General features: G+C 40.7%; 1 protein-coding gene across 4 annotated transcripts in view; it reads right to left on the minus strand.

Moving 5' to 3' along the window:
- Positions 1–21,209, minus strand: part of ZFHX4 (zinc finger homeobox 4) — a 174,438-nt gene that overhangs the window by 5,676 nt on the left and 147,553 nt on the right. For all 4 annotated transcript variants that reach the window (XM_070630410.1, XM_070630408.1, XM_070630409.1 and 1 more), the window contains exons 6-10: positions 18,397–18,513; positions 12,042–12,175; positions 11,634–11,834; positions 10,987–11,104; positions 5,041–10,467 (exon numbers count right to left, since the gene is read on the minus strand). In XM_070630410.1, coding sequence (XP_070486511.1) covers positions 5,041–10,467; positions 10,987–11,104; positions 11,634–11,834; positions 12,042–12,175; positions 18,397–18,513 — 5,997 coding nt within the window. The remainder of the gene's footprint in view (positions 1–5,040; positions 10,468–10,986; positions 11,105–11,633; positions 11,835–12,041; positions 12,176–18,396; positions 18,514–21,209) is intronic.

The following is a 21,209-nucleotide window of genomic DNA, read 5'->3' on the forward strand; positions in this document are numbered from 1 at the left end:
GTTCACCTAGCCTACCACTGGCTGCTCTGTCTAACCTCACCACACCCAACTCTTCTCTCACCTGCTTTGGAATAATTTCTGTAGTTGTATCAGTGATGACCTCTAAGGAATTTCCATCATGTTAGAGAACAGTCTCCCGATATCCTCAACAGTATGTGGGGACGGGGGCTGAAAGTTCCATTTTTAAGTAACAAAATTGAGTCCTAGAGCTGGTAGGTGACTTGACAGAAATCTGACTCAACATTGATGTGGGGCAGGGAAACTAAAATCTAAAGCTGCCACTCAAATTTATCTTCCTGTCTAATTCAATCAATTTCAAATGTTAAATAATGCAAATGTTCAAAATCCAAAAAGAAAAAAAAAAATCCCTGAAAATAACATTGTATTTCCAGAAGAAACTGATAGCAAGTATGCACATTCTACAGGGGGAACGGGTGAAATACATGAAATAAATTTAAATGAAATGGCTCAAGCTTTGCAGGGGTATGGTAGGAAGGAATGAGTAAATTCCTGGGTCTTTAATCCAATTTAGTATGATAGAATTCTCAGGTTCCTGGGATTTAAACATAGCCCTAGAGAAAACTGTGAAGTTAGGGAGTTGCTTTTGGGAGCCCAAACTCTCAAGTCCCTTGCCTTTATTCCTACAGTACTATGCCTGATAGCTTCATCTTTTTTCCACTTGCCTCTCTATCAAATTTCACTTGCAAGAAAGAGCCAAAAATGTGAATATACCTATTTCTGAAAAGACTTAATATACACTAGATTAGATAATTTGAGGTTTCTTCCTGCTATGGTCGTCTGATTTCATGATATTCTACTCTATTTTCCATTTAACTGAGGAGAATGCATTAAGTCAAAGGAATTAATATTTAATTATAGAATTTCAGGCATGAGTGATGAGGTGGAAGCAGCTTTACTAAGGACAGAAAAGCCTTCCTTGCATTGTTGGAACCAGACCGTGTTAGCAGCCAGCTTCTTTTGCCTACTTAGAAAGCCAACTTTAGCTGTAGATCTAGAACAGCTAGACTTCATACTCAATAACTGCACCCTTGCTACCTACGTGCTGTCCCCTCCTAACTCTAAGGCAATTGCCGGTTCACCTATCTCTCTGACATGAGAATTTAAGACAAAGGAAATTTTAAGGCACTAAGAGGCAAAAACATTAGCAGTGGCAGTTAGAAAGCAAGATGGATCAACAGTTGTTGACCATGGCCTTCCCATCAGACGCCGCCCACAAGGTCCTATCTGGAGGTCCTATACGGAAGTAATAGAAATGTTCAGAGGACTGCCCTAGGAATCTCAACTACTATACTACTATAGTCAAAGACTATCAGGGATGTTCAGAATCCTGATAATTCAAAATCTTGAGGAATGAGTTGGGTTAAATAATCAGCTGTTAAGTAAAAATGTTAGGAAAACAGATACTGATTAAGGATGAGGAACAATGTACACTGGGCCTACTAGTCAAAGACATAAGCCTGTAAAATTTGCAGTCAAAAGTTCAGCAGCCAACTGACATATAAAAACTAGAAATAGAAGAGAAAAACTGAACAGCAATCACAACACAGGAGAGGTGGTGGTAACTACAAATTAAACACATCTCCATTTTCATCTCTGTTACCGAGTTATAATGTTAAAGACACATTTTTCCTGTTCCCTCACTCCTACTCCAGTTCTTTGAAATTCCACTGAGAGATTAAAGTTTCTCTACAGATAATCTCATACTACCATCATTTTATTTGGTTTTGTTTTCCTGAAACAGCTGCCTACTCCCGAAAGTAATGCTTTCAGAAGAAAATGCCTGTCTCACGTGAACTTACATATAGTTCCTTTCTCTCAAATTTCTTTGATCTAGGTCTCCTGGAGGGGAAATTTATTTTTGAGGTGAAAATAAAACTAATTATGGACACGGGGCCAAAGACAACTGTGCTAAAATTATTAAAGACTTAGTCTTATCTAGATTTACCCCAAATGTGCTAGTAAATTACATTGAAGTATGAGAAAAATGCAAAAGGCATGTCCTAAAGTTCCTTTTAAGGAAATTGGGTTAGGCAGTATTTCCAAACACCAATGGAACATATAAAAATCAGTTACTGCTTAAAACAATAAAGCAAATAAGCTAAAAATAGAAAAATCAAGTTATTTTTCTATTCTTCTTGAGCAAAATGCCAAAGGAAGCTAATATCTTAAAGGATAAAATGTAAACGTAAAGGTTTTCTAATTTTTTTCCAGGTGTACAGGCATGTGATTTTCTATTGTCACTTTCCCTTTCTGCATGTTGTCATGATAGAAAAAGACAAATGTGGAAAATTTTTAAAGCAGAAAATAATTCACTTTATTAAAAAATGAGTAATAGTAATTAGTGATACTGAACACAGGGCTGGGTCATTGTTCAGGAAGCAGGCACACATGATGTATATTACTCACGATTATATTAGGGCTTTCTTTATGATCTTGAAAGACTAAATAATTTGTCAATTTCTTGGAAGTAAGGTAAGGAATTTTTGTGGACATTAAAGCTGGTAAACCAGAACAGCAATTCCACCCAAAAAAGAATAAAATGGGTGTTCAAATCAGGAAATTCAGAAGTTGTTAAATACTAAAACTGAAAACAAACATTGCAATTAAGTCAATTTTGGCATGTAGCTTTGCATCAGACATTACTTTACAGCACATCTCATATTCGATGGAGTACCTTTTTAGTGACTTAGGATCAAATCTTCAAACCTACCTTCAAAGGGATGGCATATCTTTAAAATGAAGTCTTTTCCATAACTAAATCCCATTAAAACGGGCCCAAGATGAACATGTCATATTCTCGAAGTCTGTTCATATAGATAACATACTTGCAAAAGCCCAGGGCATGTAAGATATACAGAAATATTCTCCTTATGAAGCAGTTTTCTCCTTTTGATTTCACCTAGCTGGTATGTCTATTTCTCCCATAAAGCAAAGGGGATACTTGTTTGATGAGAAATAATACAGTAGAAAGATGGAGAACGACAGCTCCACTCCATGAGCTGATTAACACATTCAGTATTGCCCATCACAGGTACATTAACCTAAGAAAGATGTGAACTGGAAGTGTGAGGACTCAGGCTCTCAGATGGGGTCCTGCTGATAACTCTGCTGTGCTAATGTTTAAATTCTATCACGAACAAAGAATTAATTCAAGAGAAACTGCAAATTCCAGTAGGTGTGTTCATGGACCTTTTCTCTTTAGAACACTCTCCGGTCTGTTTTGGTCCATGATTCAGTAAAAAAACGGACACCTAGCACTGAGCTTCTCAGTACCCAATGCATTTAAAGACACTGCTCACTGAGGAGGCCTGCGGCCAACATATTCCCACAACTCTGATAGTTATAAACAGGGCCCATATTTCGGGGAGATATAAATTATATTTATGGTGAGTAGAATGAGGAGAAAGGTTAGGTTAAGTATTCATAAACATCTTTTCTCTCCTCCCCTTCTCCTTTTCTCTCAAATAGGCCCTCTGGGTACCATTTTCAGTGTGACAAGCCAGAGGGGCAGTCAGTGAAGGACCCATTGTCCAAGCAAAGGCCTTTTGATCCAGTGGAGAGAAAAACAAGATGCTCTGACCACCACTTAGAGGGGTGACTACACAGGCATCATCAATCAAAGCAGACTTGCAGATGAAAGGCACAGACACTTTGTTCTTAGCCCATGGAAAATATTAAATTTTACTCTGTTTTACATAATATTTTGTTTAATATTTTACATAACTCTTCATAGGAGCTTTTCCAATTTTGACATTATGTGGAAAACTCTATTTTATATAACTGATCATAGGAATTTTTCCACATGAGATATTTTTCTGTGTGTCAATAAACACAGTGATATATAAAGTAGGACCAGAAGACTAATACATTCAGATGCCAAAAAAATCAACCGCTGCGTTCTTCTTGAAACAACTATATTTGACTGAATTGAAATGTTCAAACAAAACACACGATTATAGCTCTAATATTTACAGCCCCAAGAATGTCCAGAGAAAGAAGCCTGAAGTACTATGCGGGCAGTGGCAGGGAAGCTAGCTGGTACGATAGTTAAAAGAAAGGGCACTGCAGAAATTTTCCTGGTAACATTCTCTATGTGTGGATCCATTCTGCTTCTTTCCAATGCCAGAACGTCATTCAGGACAGAAACCAGAGGAGCTGGCCGTGGCCAGGAGGCCATTCGATACCATTGTTTTCTTGTCTCCCAAGCTAAAAGTTAAAACAGGAATATCTGCCTAAGATTGCATGGAAATTTTGATTTTACTAAGAGAAGGATGAAACTGAAAAGTTTGAAATTTACGTAAAACTGCAATTTGTGAAAAGGAAAAGAGCTTCCCTTACGTGTTTCGGAAATGTTCTCTGTAATTAGTTCATTCTAGATAAGTCTCTTCAGAATGTCAAAACTTCCTTTTAAAAAGAATTTAAATTTTCCTTTAAAAAATTAATCACAAAAAAATCAATTGTGAAAACAAAACTTATTTTAAAGAGTAAGTAAGGGCCTGGCCCGGTGGCGCAGCGGTTAAGTGCACACTTTCTGCTTCTTGGCAGCCCAGGGTTCACCGGTTCGGATCCTGGGTGTGGACATGGCACCACTTGGCAAAAGCCATGCTGTGGTAGGCGTTCCACAAATAACGCAGAGGAAGAGGGGCACAGATGTTAGCTCAGGGCCAGTCTTTCTCAGCAAAAAGAGGAGGATTGGCAGCAGTTAGCTCAGGGCTAATCTTCCTCGAAAAAAATAAATAAATAAAAAAGTAATATTTCTAAGACATAGAGATATAATGATATAAACAATATATTTCTGAGACTGCTATGATCTACCTAGTCTTTATTATTCTGCATATGTTCAGGGTGACTCACTTCCTGGTTATTAATGATAGACAATAAAATATACACTTCAAACAATCTAATGGTTTCACTAACTGAAATTAAAAGAGATCCAAATGTACCCTGTTCTTGGTTACATGTGATTGGCTGCCTAATGTTACTTAATTAATTAGACCGACTCTCCTTGAAACGACTTACTGTTTGAATTTTGTGGAAATCCGGGCAAGGAGGATGGACCGTTCATTCCAGGGAGGAGGACGGGAGGAAGGCCGGGGAGTCCTGGATAGGCTGCTGGCAGACTGATGCCATGGAGGGAGCTGCTGTCCATCATGCTCGGCTGCTGCACCGCCAAGCCCAGCACATCTGAAGCTTTCTTTATACGATCAAGTTCCTGCTGTGCCATCAGCTGTCGCACGGTGGTCGGAGCCAAGTAATCTTTCTCCCGATCAAGCTGACTCCCGACGGTCTCCCTCACTTTGGAAATGTGCTGTTTGGAGAAAATATGATCTCTGATGGACAAGCGGGCAGAGTACTTCACCCCACAGAGGGTACACTCTGGTTTGGTGCCTTCCGTTCCGCTTTGATTGATCATGAAAGGCTTCCCGATGTTAATTTTAAATTTCTTTTCCTTGGCCCTGGCATTTTGGAACCACACCTGGACCACGCGTTTGGGCAGACCAATCTCATTCCCTAGCATCTCACATTCCTGCATGGTTGGAGTTCGGTAGTCACTAAAGCAAGCCTTGAGGACCTTGAGCTGAAGATTGCTCATTTGGGTTCTGAACCTCTTGTGCCCCGGTCGATCGTTACTTTTGGATTTAAAGGGATTGCTGGATCCGAATGGATTTGGTGAACTCGGGTCAGCTATGCTCGATGTCTCACTGCGGTCAGCATTGTCATCGGGGTCATCCGTGATATAAAAGCTTTGGTCATGGTCACCATCTTTATCATTGAAATGTATCGAGGGACTGGTGAGAGAAAAGAGAAATTTTTCATCGCAAACCTCCGTGGTGGGTGTGGTTGCTGTTTTGGGCAAAGTATCGAGAGTTTTCGGCTCTTTAGGAGATAAAGCTGGCTTCACATCTCCAGAACTTCCCGTGGTGCTTTCCATCTCAGTGTTTCCCTCATCTCCTGTGGTGGCATCACTCATGGCTGTATTAACGGATGAAGTCTCATCAAAATCAGTTTTATTTTGATCATATCCAGTCTCAGCAGGAGGGGCATTTAAATTCTCTACATCCTCAGAACATTCTGCTTTGAAAGAAGAAGGGCTTAAAAGATTCTTCGGCGACAGCTCTGCTGTTTTGCTCACAGGTGTTGACACTGTAGAAGCCAATTCGTTCTCACTTGATAGATCGATTTTAGTTAATGGCAGAGATGGATAATCAAAATAAATGTATTTCTGTGGGCTTTCTGCCCCATCTTCTGCTGATATTAACGGGCTTGGTGGCAAGCTGTAACCTGCCTGCTTTCCTTCGTTCCAGTGCCGAGAGCGAATGTGGCTTTCCAAGGCTGACTTTGCCTTGAACAAGGCTCGGCAAAAGGGACACCGTTTATGCGACTGGGCGGGACCCACCGCCCGGAACTGGCCTTTCCTTTCTCGAGCTCGTGTATTCTGGAACCAGACTTGCACGACTCTCTTTTTCAGCCCCACTTCACGTGCAATGTGATCAAGCATTTTTCTGGTCGGATTGGAATCCAACAAGTACTTTTCATAGAGTATTTCCAGTTGTTCCGGGGTGATTGTGGTTCTCAAGCGTTTATCGCGGTGCTGGTCTTCACCGCTATTCCCTCCCTCCTTTTCACTGCAATTATTATCTTCTTTATCATCCAGTTTCCTTTTAAGGGAAGCAGCAACTGTTGCGGGGGCTGTGGCGTGGGAGGAACTGGTCTGAGGTGGCATTTGTGTGAGAGAACCGCTCAGCAGCTGGCCGGTCATCAGTGGGTTGTTGGGGTCGAAGATCATGTAGGGCATATCCATGGGCCTTTCCAAGAACGGAGAGTGAAGGAATTGGTTTTGAGCAGCGAGGAAGTGCATGTGCTGGTGCTCCTGCCAGAGTTCCAGAGTTGGGAAGGCAACTGTACACTGATCACATTGGTATTGTAGTAACTGTGGAGGTAGACTGTTCTGGAGAGAAGTCATGGAAATCTGCAGTGGACTGGAAGGGACCGGGGCTTGAGAGGCCGAGGGAGGTCTTCCAACAAGTTGGGGCTGTTTCGGGGGCTGGGGCTGGGGCTGGGGCTGGGCTGCCGAGGCCTGCGGGGGGTCTGCGGAAGTCGATGCTAATGGCAGGGCTGGTTTGGTGCCTTGCAAAGGGGTAGTGGGGTCGCTCTGCTTTGGCTTTTCTGTGGGATATTCTGGTTTTGGAGAAGCCTTCTCAGGTTCTGGTTTGGGGGATGGAATCAGTGGGGTACTAGTCCCAGAGCCAGAACTTGCTGCAGGGCCAGCAGGGTTTTTGGCTGCATCTGTTGGGCCAGACCCTGCGCAATGCTTGTACACCACTTGATCAGTGGCATCCATGGAGTCTTCAGTTTGGCTTTCGTCTTGGGCATCATCATCTTCATCCTTATAACACTGCTTTTTCTGATGCGTAATCAAGTCAAAGATCCTGGGGAAAACCACATTGCACTTTTTACATTGGTACTGCATGTTGCTGGTTCGAATGTACCGTTCGTTCGTGAGTTCTCGCTTTTCACTATCTTTAGTTTCTGCCTGATTCTCATAACTCTTCCGTGCCTTCTGACGAGCATTCTGGAACCATACAACAATAACTCGGGTAGGTAGATTGAGAACAGTGGAAAGTTGTTCTATTTCATCATCTTTTGGGTAAGCATTTGTGTCGAAAAAGTCTTGTAGAACCCTAAGCTGGTAGTCAGTAAACCTTGTTCTGGAAGACCTTTTACTGAAGGACGCATCAGATTTGTAGTGTTCTAAAGAGGAGGCCTGTGGCTCGATTCTGATATCTTCCAAAACAGTGATGGGAGGGTTACTGAAGTTGTATGGTGAATCCTTATTTCTCTGCCTTTCCTTAAAAAGCGTATTTCGAAACCAGTGCTTGATAACTTTTTGAGACAGGCCAGATTTCTCCGCCATTTCTTGGATCTGTTCTTCGCTGGGAGAATTATTGATGTCAAAATAAGCCCTCAGGATTTTGAGTTGATCGTCCGTAATTCTCGTCCGCGGGCGTTTGAACTGAGAATGCCTTAAGAAGTTGGGATCTAGTCCCAGCTGCTGCTGGCAAAGCTGGGTGAGATCGGCAGAGAGAGTGTCCATCTGCGGCAGCTGCAGGGCGAGCTGGGGAGGAAGTGCAGGATGTTGCACAGGTTGCATCATAATGGAAGGAAAGAGCGGAAGGTCAAGAGAAACAGGCAGCTGGACCTGTGGGGGTGCAGAAGGTGGAGGTGGTGGGGGAGGAGGTGGGGGAGGAGGTGGCGGTGGTGGTGGCGGGGGAGTGGGTGGTGGAGCTTGTAGAGGAGCAGAAACCGTGCTTGGGAGTTTTACAGGACCCATGGAAGAGGGCTGTGGAGGGGCTGGAGGCAGAGGGGGAGGCGGAGGTGGGGGAGGCGGCGTTTCCGGTGAAGATGGTGAAATTGGATAAAGCTTGTCATAGGCCTCCCGGTATTGGCGAGCAAATTTTTCCAATGCTCCATATGGAAAAAATTGCCCGTGTACATGTTCTTGGTGACTCTTTAAAATAAGAACATTAGAAAACAATTTACCACACGTTCCGCATTCCAATTTATCGGTATTGTCACCATCACCACTTTTGCCTTTCTTCTGGACCTTCTGCCTGTTTTCATTATACTGAATGACCAGTTCAAAACCAAAGTTTTCCAGTAACGCTTTGGCTGCATTTCCTCTGGCCCCTGAAGCTATTCGGGGGGGCGGGATGGACGGTTCCAAGGATTTTTGCTTCTTGACGTCTTTGCCTTCTTTGAGTCCTTCACCTTCACTTATAAATTCTTGCTTTGGCTTTTCTTGCTTGTCAGCAATCTCTTCCGCCTCCTTGTAAGACGGGATGTCCTTCATGACGGGGCAGTCTGCACTGGCTACGTTCGTTTGCTCTTGTTTCAATAATTTGCTTGCCTGCTGCTGTTGCTGCTGCTGCTGCTGCTGCTGTTGCTGCTGCTGCTGCTGCTGCTGCTGCTGCTTTTGAGGCTGCAGCTGGGGCTGTGCGGCCTGGTATTGTGCTTGCTGCTGCAGTATCTGGAGTTGAGTCTGGCCTACGTGATGCTGAGTTTGAATCTGCTGCTTCAAGTCTTCGAGCAAGGATCCAGCCATGCCGGTCATGCCAGGCATACCAAAGGCGGCAGAGCCCGGCAAGCCCAAATCGGGCCCCAAGCTGAACTCTGTCCCAGGGATGTAGAATGGAAAGAGAAACTGAGGCTGCTGAAACTGCAGCAGTGCTTCTGGGGTCATAGGAAAATGAGGCAAAAAGGCCGGGTTTAGAAACTGAGGCTGAAAAAATGCGGCTTGTTGTTGCAGCTCGTGCTGTAGTTGCATCTGAATTTGTGCTGGTGACTGCGGTGGGTGATGCGTAGGTTGAGCAGAGATCATTTCCGGGGTTTGTTTTTTATTTAATTCTTTGGCATCTAGGTGGGTATCTTTGCTGCTTACTGCTGCTAAACTCATGGACTCTAACATCCCTTGGCCAGGACTACTGACGTTGGCTGCAATGCTGTGCCCACCGGCCACGTGGCCACTCGGCTCCAGCTTCGCAGCCCTGGCCTTTGTCTGGTGGAGCACGGATCTCATGTGGATTTCCAGGGTCGAGCTTTGGCTGTACGCAACATTGCAGATGCTGCACTTGTAGGGTTTGTTATCTGTGCTGCTGTTGGTTTCTTGAGGAACAGGACTGGAGGCTTCCTGCAAAACCTTTTTCAACTTATGCAGATGAGAAACTGAATTATAATGGACCAAGAGAATGTTCTTTTGGGTGAATGACTCTTTACACACTGTACATTTATACGGGCGAGATGGATCGAGGAATTTTTCCATCGTGAAATTTGGCCCTTTTCTAAAAGGTAAAGTCCGCTTTGGTTCAGAGCCCATGTCATCTGGAATAGAGCTACTGTCACTTCCTACAGGACTTGCCTTCCCTTCATGGTCCACCTCATACTCTCTCTCCATTTCCTGCTCCAGGGCATGGTCATCCTGGGCCATCGTTTCACTCTCTGCCCAAAGTTCACCATTTACGGGCAGGGAGGCATACAGCTGTTGAAGTTCAGCCTCACTCAGTTCGGGGTGGCCTGCTTCCAAGTGTTTTTTTAAAGCCTGGAATGTACGGAAACTACGCTGGCAGAGATTACACATCGTCGCAGCCCGAATCGCATGATACTGGGAATGTATCTGAAGCTTCTGCATAGTCTTAAAAGCCAAGCTACAATGGTTACAGCGATACTTATAAACATGGCGGTCGGAAACGGAGAGGGGTTGCCTTTTTTGCTGTTCGCTTAACTGATCTTGCAGTGTGTCGGGTATTTTCACATCCTTACTGCTACTTTTATTCCATTCTGACACTTCCATGGGTTCTTTCGCTGGTTTCTGCTCCTCACTCTTTATTTCCATACTAGCCTTTGAATCCTCAAGACCTGCCATACTTTTGTCATCCATTGGACTTTCACCTGTGTAGAAGAAAGCACAAACATATTGCTTACAGAAAGAATACCTATTACTTAAATGCCAATAAATATTGGAAGTAGGAGCCTCTAATGGTTTCTGCTTAATTGACTCTTTGATGAAATATTTATTGAGCAACTACTATGTGACAAGCATGTACTAGATACTGGGGATATAAAGGCGAGTAAGAAATCACCCTTGACCTCAAGGAATTTCAGGATAGAGAAGAAAACAAGTCAAAGGTAACTGTAATACACTACAATCAGTGTGATACTGAGGGCTATAACCTCCATGTTCAGGAATTAGAACACACAGAATATTCTTAGTCAACGACACTTCATTCCCCAAGGGCAGTTACAGATAACCAGATATTAAATATGCCTCGAAAAATATGGCTCTTGGAATACGATTTTTCCTACCTACTTTTTTTTTTTTAACCTTTGATAGTGATCATCTTGGAGCACCACCACAAATGCGAGCTCCTAAGGGCGTTTCCCGCAGATCTGGGTCATAGGCTGGCATACCTGAATATTTCCCAGAGCCCTCCGCTGTGATGGCTGCAGGTGTGTCTCGCTCCGATTTCTCAGAGGTGGCTGCTGGCAGCAGCAAACTGTTTGGCATCATCACATCGGGGACAGGCACCTGTGAACAACAGAGGGGTTCTTGTCTAATGTACCCCAGAAACCCCATCACTCCTGCCATTTGGCAGGAGCATATCCCACTTACATTTTTTCTGACTGCAGCAGGGACATCTGTGAATCTTACAGGCCAATGCGATCCCTTCAAATGTCAGGTCAATGCTGGTGCAATGCTGTATTCATCTTTTCCTTTTTTAAGATATAGTTTAAAGGTTTTTGTGGGTCTATGCTCTTATAATGATAACCAAGAAAACTGAAACTCAGGGTGCCCACGTGAGTCGTCTGATTAAGATTATAGGCATAGGAATAAGACTGCAAAAGATGTGTTATTGAACAAGCTATGCTTTGCATCATATTTGCTTTCTTTTCTATGCAAAAGAGACAACAAATGGGCCTTGAATCGTGATTTCTGTAACACAGTAAGAGAGCTTTACGTAGCACAGGAGAAATAAATTTCTATCAACCAATAATTTCAGATTCTGTGTTGTTTGCTTTACAGAGATTATGCATGCATCAACATTTGGTATCCTTACTGTCATAAGCAGCTTCTCCACGCAATCCGGAGACACGCTGTGCAAATGCGTCAGATGCAGCTGGAGGTGCATTTTGTTGCTGAGGATGTCCTGGCAAAGGGGACAGCAGATGACGGGCTGCACCGAGTGCTGTGACAGGACATGCATCTGGATGCGACTTTGGTCCCTACTATTGTAGTTACAATAAGGACACTGATAGAACTGGAAAATATTGAATAAACATGGCCACTGTTAGTCAATGTATTTTGATGATTTCAGAGCATTAGAAGTAACACCAAGAGTTAATTATATTGCCAATCGCGATGTCTGCGTACCTTTCAACAGCATGGAATTTGAAGCTCTAAGGCTATCAGGAGCAAGAAAAAAGAAAAAACAGGTTTATACAGCAAAGGGAAAAAACATATTTACCTGTTCGTGACAAAATTTATTGTCCTCTGCAGGTTTTGACCTTTTTGTTGCAACATCCTCCTCTTTTGCCAGCAGGAGTGGCTGGGTTCCCCCTGCCACACTGACTTTTAACTCCTTTTCTGGTGTGATTATTCCTGATTCCCAAAAAAGAAGAGAATACCTCAATTTAAGAAGACAACGTCAAAATCTGAAAAATTTCATGTTCTCCAAATAGCTCTAACTCTATGTCCGCTGAATCACGAAAAGAACCGAACAAGCACTTTTAAATGATACTAGTCTCAAAAGGCAAAAAAGCACACTTCTTTTTGTCCGCCGACTAAGTGGACTTTATAAATATGTTTTAAAATGTACTCCTGTCTCATGTTTAGATAACCCCAGGTGCCCCTGAAAGATTCATCAATAACATGTACTCTCTGGTGTCTCAGAATGCCTTTATCCTATGGAAGCAAATCTACTCCCAGCCACAAATGCTAACTCAGAAAATAACTATTTTTACTGATGTTGAATATAATCATCTCTTTTCTAAAATTCGTGGATCCTGAACACCTTTCAAAATGCTCAGAAGAGCTGACTAGTCATAATTCAGAAATAAAAATAATCTTTTTACCTGGCCAATGTAGGATTCAAAAGTGAACTATATACATTGCATATCTGTTGCTGCTTTTTGTCATTCATTCTTTGCTTTAAATGTTTCAGCAGTTGACTGCAGGCGTAACATGGCAGCCCAGATCTCAAGAAGACAATTGCTTTATGAGGTTAATCCGAATATTCAGTGTTAAAGATGGTTTAAAATTTCACCCAGATGAGCAATGTAATGTGTAGGAGCCTCACACACATCAAAGAAAAGAGTGTGCTTCTAATTTCCCAATCTAACAGAAAATTCTTCCCAGCATCAATTTTCCCGATAATCTCCTCTGCGAGGCTGGATATTACAGGGACGTTGGGTAGGCATGTCACATACATCTCACGACAAACACAAAACCTCATTTACCAGCCATTCCAATCTCATCATAGCGCGGCATCATCTGACCTTTTTTCTGCTGTTTATTATGAGTATTTCTAATTTTAACTTTCAATTTTCACCATCTTCCAGTCAATTTGCAACTAAATTATTTCCAGGGTGAGGACGCTATCGCTGGACAACTGGGTGCAAATACATCTGGAAATGCAATGAAGCTAAACCATTGATCGCTATCGGACCCAGCGTAAATATAGAGTCTAGGCGTAATCTGATTGTATGCTGTGCATGAAGATTTATCTTGATTTTTTTTCAATCCACAGACGGTTCATATAAATGAACAAATTGCACCTTACTGCAAAATAACCCAGTTTTAATTTAAAAATAAGGTCAAGGATGTTAGGGAAACAAAATAAAAATGAACCAGAAAATACATTCTTTTTTAATCCTGGATAGAGATGCCTGTTTTACACCACATAAATAATTTCAAGAATTTCAAATTCAGAAAGAAATTTAAAAGTAAGAGTGACTCTGAGGGGACCAAAATTAAAATAGAATTTAAATGACGTAATGACAGTAATTTTACTTCTCAGGGTTCACAGTAGGTATAGAACTAATGCTATGTATTCAACAAATTACACTGATATTGATTTCTAGATTGACAAATACTAGATGTTATTTGACTTGGTACATTTGCTCCTATATATATATATACACACACACACTTACATATAGAGATATATATCTAAGATATATATATATAGATATATATCTTGGAGAAAATTACGTTCTTTCTAGATATCTGAAAAAATAATTTATCATATTTGTATCTGAGGGAACTTAAATTTGAGATAAACTGAAAAGTTTCATTACATTGATTAAACAATATTCAAGTATTTGATATCTAAAAATATGTCAAACACAGCAATGTTTATTTCATAATTAGTTCTGGCATCAAAAATATGTTTTTCTTTCTCAAAGCAGAGTGTATTTGTGCTGTTAAAAGTATTAAAAATAAACATTTAGGAAAACAATATGATACATAGTGTTTGCAAATAAAATTTACTAAAGGTGTCAGATCAAGTTGTATAAAATGGTTGTCATTTAAATTAGCAAATGCATATCAGTTGCTTTCACTTGTGAGACTAGAAGATTCTTCTTCAAAAATTCCCCATGGATGAGAAAGAATATGTTCACCTAAGAGAATAATACTATGTCATATTTCCTTATCACTCTTTTGTACATGGTAGAATTGGACATCACCCAATAAAAAGCTGGTCCAATTCCCTATGCTATGGAAGACTGTCACAGACAAGTTGAAAGAGAATTTTCACGACTCTTGTTGCTTGCAGGCCCTAGAGAACATCGGAAAAGAATAAACCTTCCAGGAATTCCTAAATCTATTAAATGCAGAGCTATGGCCTAATTTTTATAAGCATATATATTCTAATATCGGGACTATAAAAGGATCAAAAAACTTACTGATTCTTCAATGTTTGAAACATTTTACTAAGACTACACTATTCATTGGTGTACATATTTGGTATCACTAATCCATGTTCTCATTTTTATGCCTATTAATATTCATCAACAATATAACTGCTTTCGAATTTAGTGTTGCTCCATGCTGCATCAAGAAAGTAAGAGTTAAACTTTAGGATCATTATTTCATAGCCATTATGGTAACTCCTGGCTACAGTATTCCACCCAATATATGTGTCAACTTCAATATTTTTTGCCTAATTAACTTAGTTAATTAAACCATGATCTTAATGTAAGCTATGAGCTTCCTAAAGACCACTTTATTTCAAATTAAAAAGAAGTTATAAATAAAGGCTAGACCCCCTAACTGTAGCTAGGCCCCCCAGAAATGCACACCGTTGATAAGAAAAAGCTGAGAATGCTGAGATGTAAAACAAAGGACAAAACAGACTCGACGACAGGCAGATCATCAGGGTTATTTGCAAAGATGATGGAAGTTACATTGTATGCACACATGCCTTTTCTACTCAAAGGGGTGCTGCTATTTCAGGTATTATGGACTCTCTAGCAAATTAAAGGGAACCCACTCTGGGGTCTTTTTCTGAATTGTCTTATGCTAGAAATATCTTGCATTAAATAAGGGCCAATCAATTTTAGGAAGGTTTCAATTAAGTTTTGTGATTATTCATAGTTTACGTCTACAACTTTATTTGAAATAAACCCTGTTTGTTACCCTACACGAAATCTTGAAGTGGGATCATAATTCATTTTGTGTTGTTAAGGACATCACAATCTTCTCAAAAAACAATGTCATCTTAAAGCGTTTTAACTAAAAAATGAAGTCCAATTACAAATAAGTGCTGCCAAATAGATAAGCCAATGATTATCTGTCCGTTATGGGATTATTTAACTTGCATGAGATCGCTAATATAAAAATGACATAATTCATTTCAATTCAGAAGCCGCCTACTTAATAATTTTCAATCCCTAAAATACAGAAGGTTGTAAAATGGTTCATACTCATAACAAGTGAGGAAAATCCAATGACACATGTGTACTCAAAGCAAATCTGGAAAAAACAATAAAATAAATACTGAATTGTTATTTATGAATCAATGTATTTGATAAAGTTTGAATACTATAAAACTCGGATATAAGAGAAGATGCTATTCAACTCCAAATAATTCTAAATTATAATTACTGGTACAGTATTCTTTCTAATGAGACTAGAATGAAAGGATAATTTTAATTGCAATAATGAAGGATAATTTCCATCTTTCCTCATGTTTACTCCCTTATTAAAAAGTGGTCCCCTTAGCCATGGCAGAGACATATTACATTTTCAATGCAAATGTATTAATCTGGATAAACTCTATATTAATTCTTGTACTGCACAGAGCTATAATTTGGATTATAATTAATCTAAAGTGGCACTAGATTTAAATGACAATATAAATGAGGCATTAGCAGGCTTTTCTATTATGAATGAATATTCAACAAATATAACTTGCATATTGCCATGTCTCATTTGGAGAGCTCCAGTCCTAGAGATTAATGTCAGCAATACAGCACAACAGCTTCCACAAACGCAGCCTTCCTAACGTGTGTTAATTCCTTCCTGCCTCAAAAATTCCACGTGAAAGTGGGGTCATACTGTTTTCCCATCTAACACATGAAGACAGTGATTAATCTCTAAGTTTGCCGGTATTTTTGACATTTATAACTGACATAAGGCAAAAACAACATACACATAGTGGTTATACAATCACTAGAATTATTTACAAGGAAAAACTTCACGTAATAATTTTTTCACCTAATCAGATTCAATTTAGAAAGCAGAAAACTTTGCTGAAACGTCATGTTAGTTGTCAATAAGAAGAGCTGACTTGAAGTCTGCAAGGTTTCAAGGCTAAATATTTGCATCTCAGTAATTGCTTTTAGTTGGTTCTTAAAGCCCATTTTTATCCCTATAGATATACCTGGGGAGGCATTTCTGCAGGGATAAAAATTTGTTTTAAACAACTACCATTATGCAATGCTCTGTATCCTCTCAGTTGCCCGAGTCCTGTCTAGATGATACAATTAGGCGCCCAAGAAAGGACAATAACTCATCAGCCCATTAGGGAGTGATCGAGTCCATTATTTATGCAGAGCAGTAAACGGTGCTGGTGGAGATAGAGCCCTGCATCCAGGGTATGTTCCAAAAGAGACTCTTCCCTCAATGGTAAGACTGGAGCCATTTTCAAGAGATTCCCAGGATCCATTCTTTACAAGGTATTAGATATTTAAAACCAAGTATAATGTCATATACCTAAGTACTACTCAACGAACACTACGGTGTTATCTGTGTGTATTACACATCTCCTAAAGAATGGGGGAATATACTCTGCAATCTCTTTTGATACAACTGTAAGAAAGACGCCACTGAATGCAGACAGAATCCTGCCTTCTCTGATCTGGTCAAGCAGCTAGCCTTGATGAGGTCCATCCTATAGAGTGAATAAACTGACAACCTTGCTATTGCTCATTCCTTTCAAAGGAGGTTTAGATGACACCACCCTTGACCTTAATGGAACACAAGGTACTTCAAATTCCTTGTCAGTAACCCTAGGAACCAGCTTACTAATATACAGCTATGGCATCTTTTTCACATTGCTTTAGGCTCCATACCAACCTTAGCTCCTCTTTTTAAATCAAATTAGAATCATATGTCAGCCACCATATCCTGGATGCAAATTTAAATGGCGCGTTTCTCACTGGACTCCTGAGAGAAATTTAGCATTGAAGGGTGTGGGGCAGGGAGCAGAGAGGCCCTTCAAATAATTTCTGAAGGGAATGTAAATCTTAGATATGCAAAGACTGAATTACAAATATGGGATAACTCAGGTTTAAATAAACTTGCACGTAAAAATGATATTTTTTGCATGACCCAATGTCTTCATAGTGAAAACAAGCTTCTTTATATGCGGCTGTCACTGGAATTCAAGGCAAAGATAGATGACTACCTGAAACTAATAGGCTTGAACCCGTTTCAGCACTTCTTCTGCTTCAATGAGTCCAACATAATAAAACTAGGTATAGCGTGCAGCAAAAGTAGCCAATGTAATATTCATTGCGACCATAGATTTCCATCTCATACATACAAAGCATGGATGAAGTCATATATTTGCCAAATCAAACACAGAAAAAGCCTTAGGTATCCACACCAGATGCTGGCCTAGGGTTTGTTTGTGCACAAGTAAATGTCATGACACAAAGGTTTGTTTTCAAAGACAGTAGCTTTCATTACTGGGATTTGTCTATTCTAGAAGATCAAAATTACCCAGCACCTAATCCCTTTTCAATGATATTTCCTCTTTCTTAGGCTGAATCATCTGTAAACTTTTTCACTGGATTTGTTTGAAATGCCTCAAATAGATGCCCTTAAAAAGGGCAAATTCCTGAGTAGAAGTTGCAAAAAAGCAAGGAAAAATAACATTTATTTTTAGGGTTACGTGGTTGGGGGGCGGCGCATGTGATTGAATGAAAAGATTCAAGTGATATCTAATCCTGTGCTTATGAAAAATTAATATGCCATCAGAGGCATCACAAGTATAGCGAAGATTAATGAAAGGCGCTTAAAAAATTACAAGCACACAAACTGATTTGATTAAAAAATAATCTCGCTGGTCGTCCTGTAATATTCTTCAACTTATCCACATCTATTCTGTCAGATGGTTATGATTAAAAATAGGTCAATGGGAGGCTACTGATAGAAATCACATGGAAAATGCACATGCAATGAATAGTAGTGGGAATGTTCAGACAGTTTAAAATGAATAAAAGCTTTTAATAAGCTTGGGAGGGGGTGAAGGAAAGGCTGATTGGAGGGAATGGAGGCGGGGGAAGGAAAGGTTAAGGATTTCAGCATCTTACCAGAGTCTTTATTAGAGTTTTTGCCTTCACTATTGTCTCTCTCACTTGTGTCTTTCTCATCATCCTCTGCCACTGCTGTAGGTTTGATCGCTCCTTCTGCCTCCTCACTTTGTTCTTCTGTTAAAAGAGGCAGACCAGTCAGTAGCATTCAAAACCCCAGCAAAATGCACACGAAAATAAACGAAGTGACCATTTAAAACCGTTGTTCTTTATGAATCACCTGCAGACATTCATTCCCAAGAAAGAACAGAAATTTATTCAAAAGTCTGCGCTAGAACCTGCTGACTATTTCAATGCAAATTTTTATCTAAAGCAACTTCTTTTATATCCGTTGAGAAAATGTGCCTCTACTAAATTAAAACAAATCATTTTAAGTACAGATTAAGCAAGAAAGCTTTAAAAATGGGAGTCAGGCGATTCTGTCATTTCAGGAGTAGAACCTTCTAAACAACATGGACCCACTGTTCCATGCACTTGTATAGATGGCAGAACAAATCAAATTCTTAGAGAAATTTCCTTGTGAAATAATGTGATAACGATGGGTTAAATGTAAGACAGGTGTTATTCCTGCCTTCCGTCCTTAGACCCCAGAGGAATTCTTTGGGATTTGTCAGTGTAAGGTCTCAAAACTTCAGTGACATTGGGATTTTTTGTTTTCTATAGGGGGAGCTGTGCAGGGCCTAGGATATAAGACGGTGTACTTCTCTGACAACCACATCACCCCACACCTCATTCACGGGTTCACACCAGCTAGATTACATGGAAATCCTCATAGTAACTCAACCCGATTTAATTATTCTGTAAATCTTAGCTATGCTGCTGCTGGTGGATTAATCTGTTTATGCAGTTAGCCTCTATGCTGGGTCTGTGTCGCACTAATCCGTGAAAGGCCCACTGTTCTCTTTCATCCTGTGATCATTTGTCTCTCACTGTGCTGATGTCACATTTTAATGAATTTTTAGCAATCTGAGTAATGCCAGATAACCAGGCTCGCAACTCCCCACAGCATGCCATGCTGTTTTCATTGCAGCACAAAAAATAAAAATCATATTCTCCTGTTCAGGTAGGAATTACATAAATTAGGAGAAGAAGGTAAAATGGGATTTGAAGCACCAGGCTGCTCAATTTCATAAAATCTTTAATGACCATATAAATTAACCCTGGAAAGGCAAAAGGTCATCGACACACATTTGCATACACTCTTCTATTTGCTTTTGATAAGCAGAGCTTTTATGCAGAGAACATGATACAATTAACCCTTCAATAACCAGACAAAACGCTGCTACGGACATTTTAAGTGTCAAGCATTAACTGAAAATTACACACTGCATAAAATTTTCATTGCAAATGCTATAGTGATTGAAAGGGGAAATCGTGGCCCTCTCCATACCCCATGTTTTATTAATAACGTTCTGACAGCAGAATGAAATATCCACTGTCATATGTAGCAGCTGAGCACAAAAAAAAAAAAAAAAAAAAATCGCTATTTAGTGCCTTACTTGCTAGCCATGCTCTGCAACTGTGGAAGCAGAAAACAACAGAAGGGGGGCAGTTTGGGGCTTAATGGGGGAAACTCCCAAAAGCTAAGGGGGAAAAAAGGACATTTAATACACTCAAACTAAGAGTTTGTCTCAACTGTGAGTCCTCAAAGGCACCATCCAAATCCATTTATTCCATAGCTGCGCTTTGCCACTGCACCAAAGCAGAGGGGAGGTCCTCTCGGAGGGTCAGGCATCTGAGGGTTTGGGGAAAGCTTCTCTTCCAGGCAGACACACATGGAAATTTTACTTTAAGAGGAGAGAATCAACACTTCTTATGGCTCTAGGCTGCTTTCACCCGTCAGTGATAATTACTGATCAAACACAGGCTCCCTCCTCCCAGCATGGGGCTGGCCTGGGTGGGGACAGTGGCCCTGCTCGGTTTGGAAGGCTGGAAAGCTGAGATCATGACTGGCTTGGGCTGTGTCCCTGCCAAGTCCACACACATGACGCGACATCCAGTGTCAGGCTCGCGACCTACGACAGCCCATGGCAATTACTTTTCAGCTCATCCTGGGGAAGAGATGCAAGGCTTCTTTGAGTAGATTTACTGGACCTTTCCCCCAGGGCTGGAAAATGAAGTGTCAGAGTACTACTGAGTGTCCTTATCTTGAGGGGACATAAAATTGTAAGGGCTATCGGAACTCACATTAATAAAACATTGTGTGTCAGGAGAAGAAAAGGAAAATTATGCAGGTACTCAAAGAAAAACTACAGTATAATCTGGGTCTCATCAGACAGCTTTGCAGGGTCTTCTTCATTTTCTAGTAAGTGTTGTAAGTGTGAGAGAAATTCCCAGACATGTTCTTCTATACATCACTGTGGTGTCTGACCTCAGCCTGACCCTGGCAACAGTTTGAGAAATCTGAATGTGAACAAAGACTCTGTGTCAGCAGCAGGGCAAGACTGTGGGATAGACGCTCCCCATCAACTTAATCGCAAACAGCAGCTCTGAGGCCATAACTTCGCCGGGCTATTCCAAGCCACAACTCATAACCTCAAGAGGTGGATTTGCCCGCACGGCCTCTGCTCTGTGACTTTCTTTCCCCCTCTCTTTTCTGGTTCCTCCTTTGAAGTAGGCAGGCAATTAGTTCTAATGCTCAAGCAATTCGGACCCGTTTTGTGGTTTAGAAGGTGAAAGCTGTTTATTACAGGTAGGCTCTTTGGAGCCATAGAACTTTGCGAATTTTTAATCATGCAAAAAATAATCAAAGGGTAACTTATATACCCCATAAAGTTTCATACAAGTCAGAAAAAAAGTGACTTTCATTCTTG

This window comes from Equus przewalskii, chromosome 8 (genome assembly GCF_037783145.1).
Source record: "Equus przewalskii isolate Varuska chromosome 8, EquPr2, whole genome shotgun sequence".
In the NCBI taxonomy this organism is placed as follows: Eukaryota; Metazoa; Chordata; class Mammalia; order Perissodactyla; family Equidae; genus Equus; species Equus przewalskii.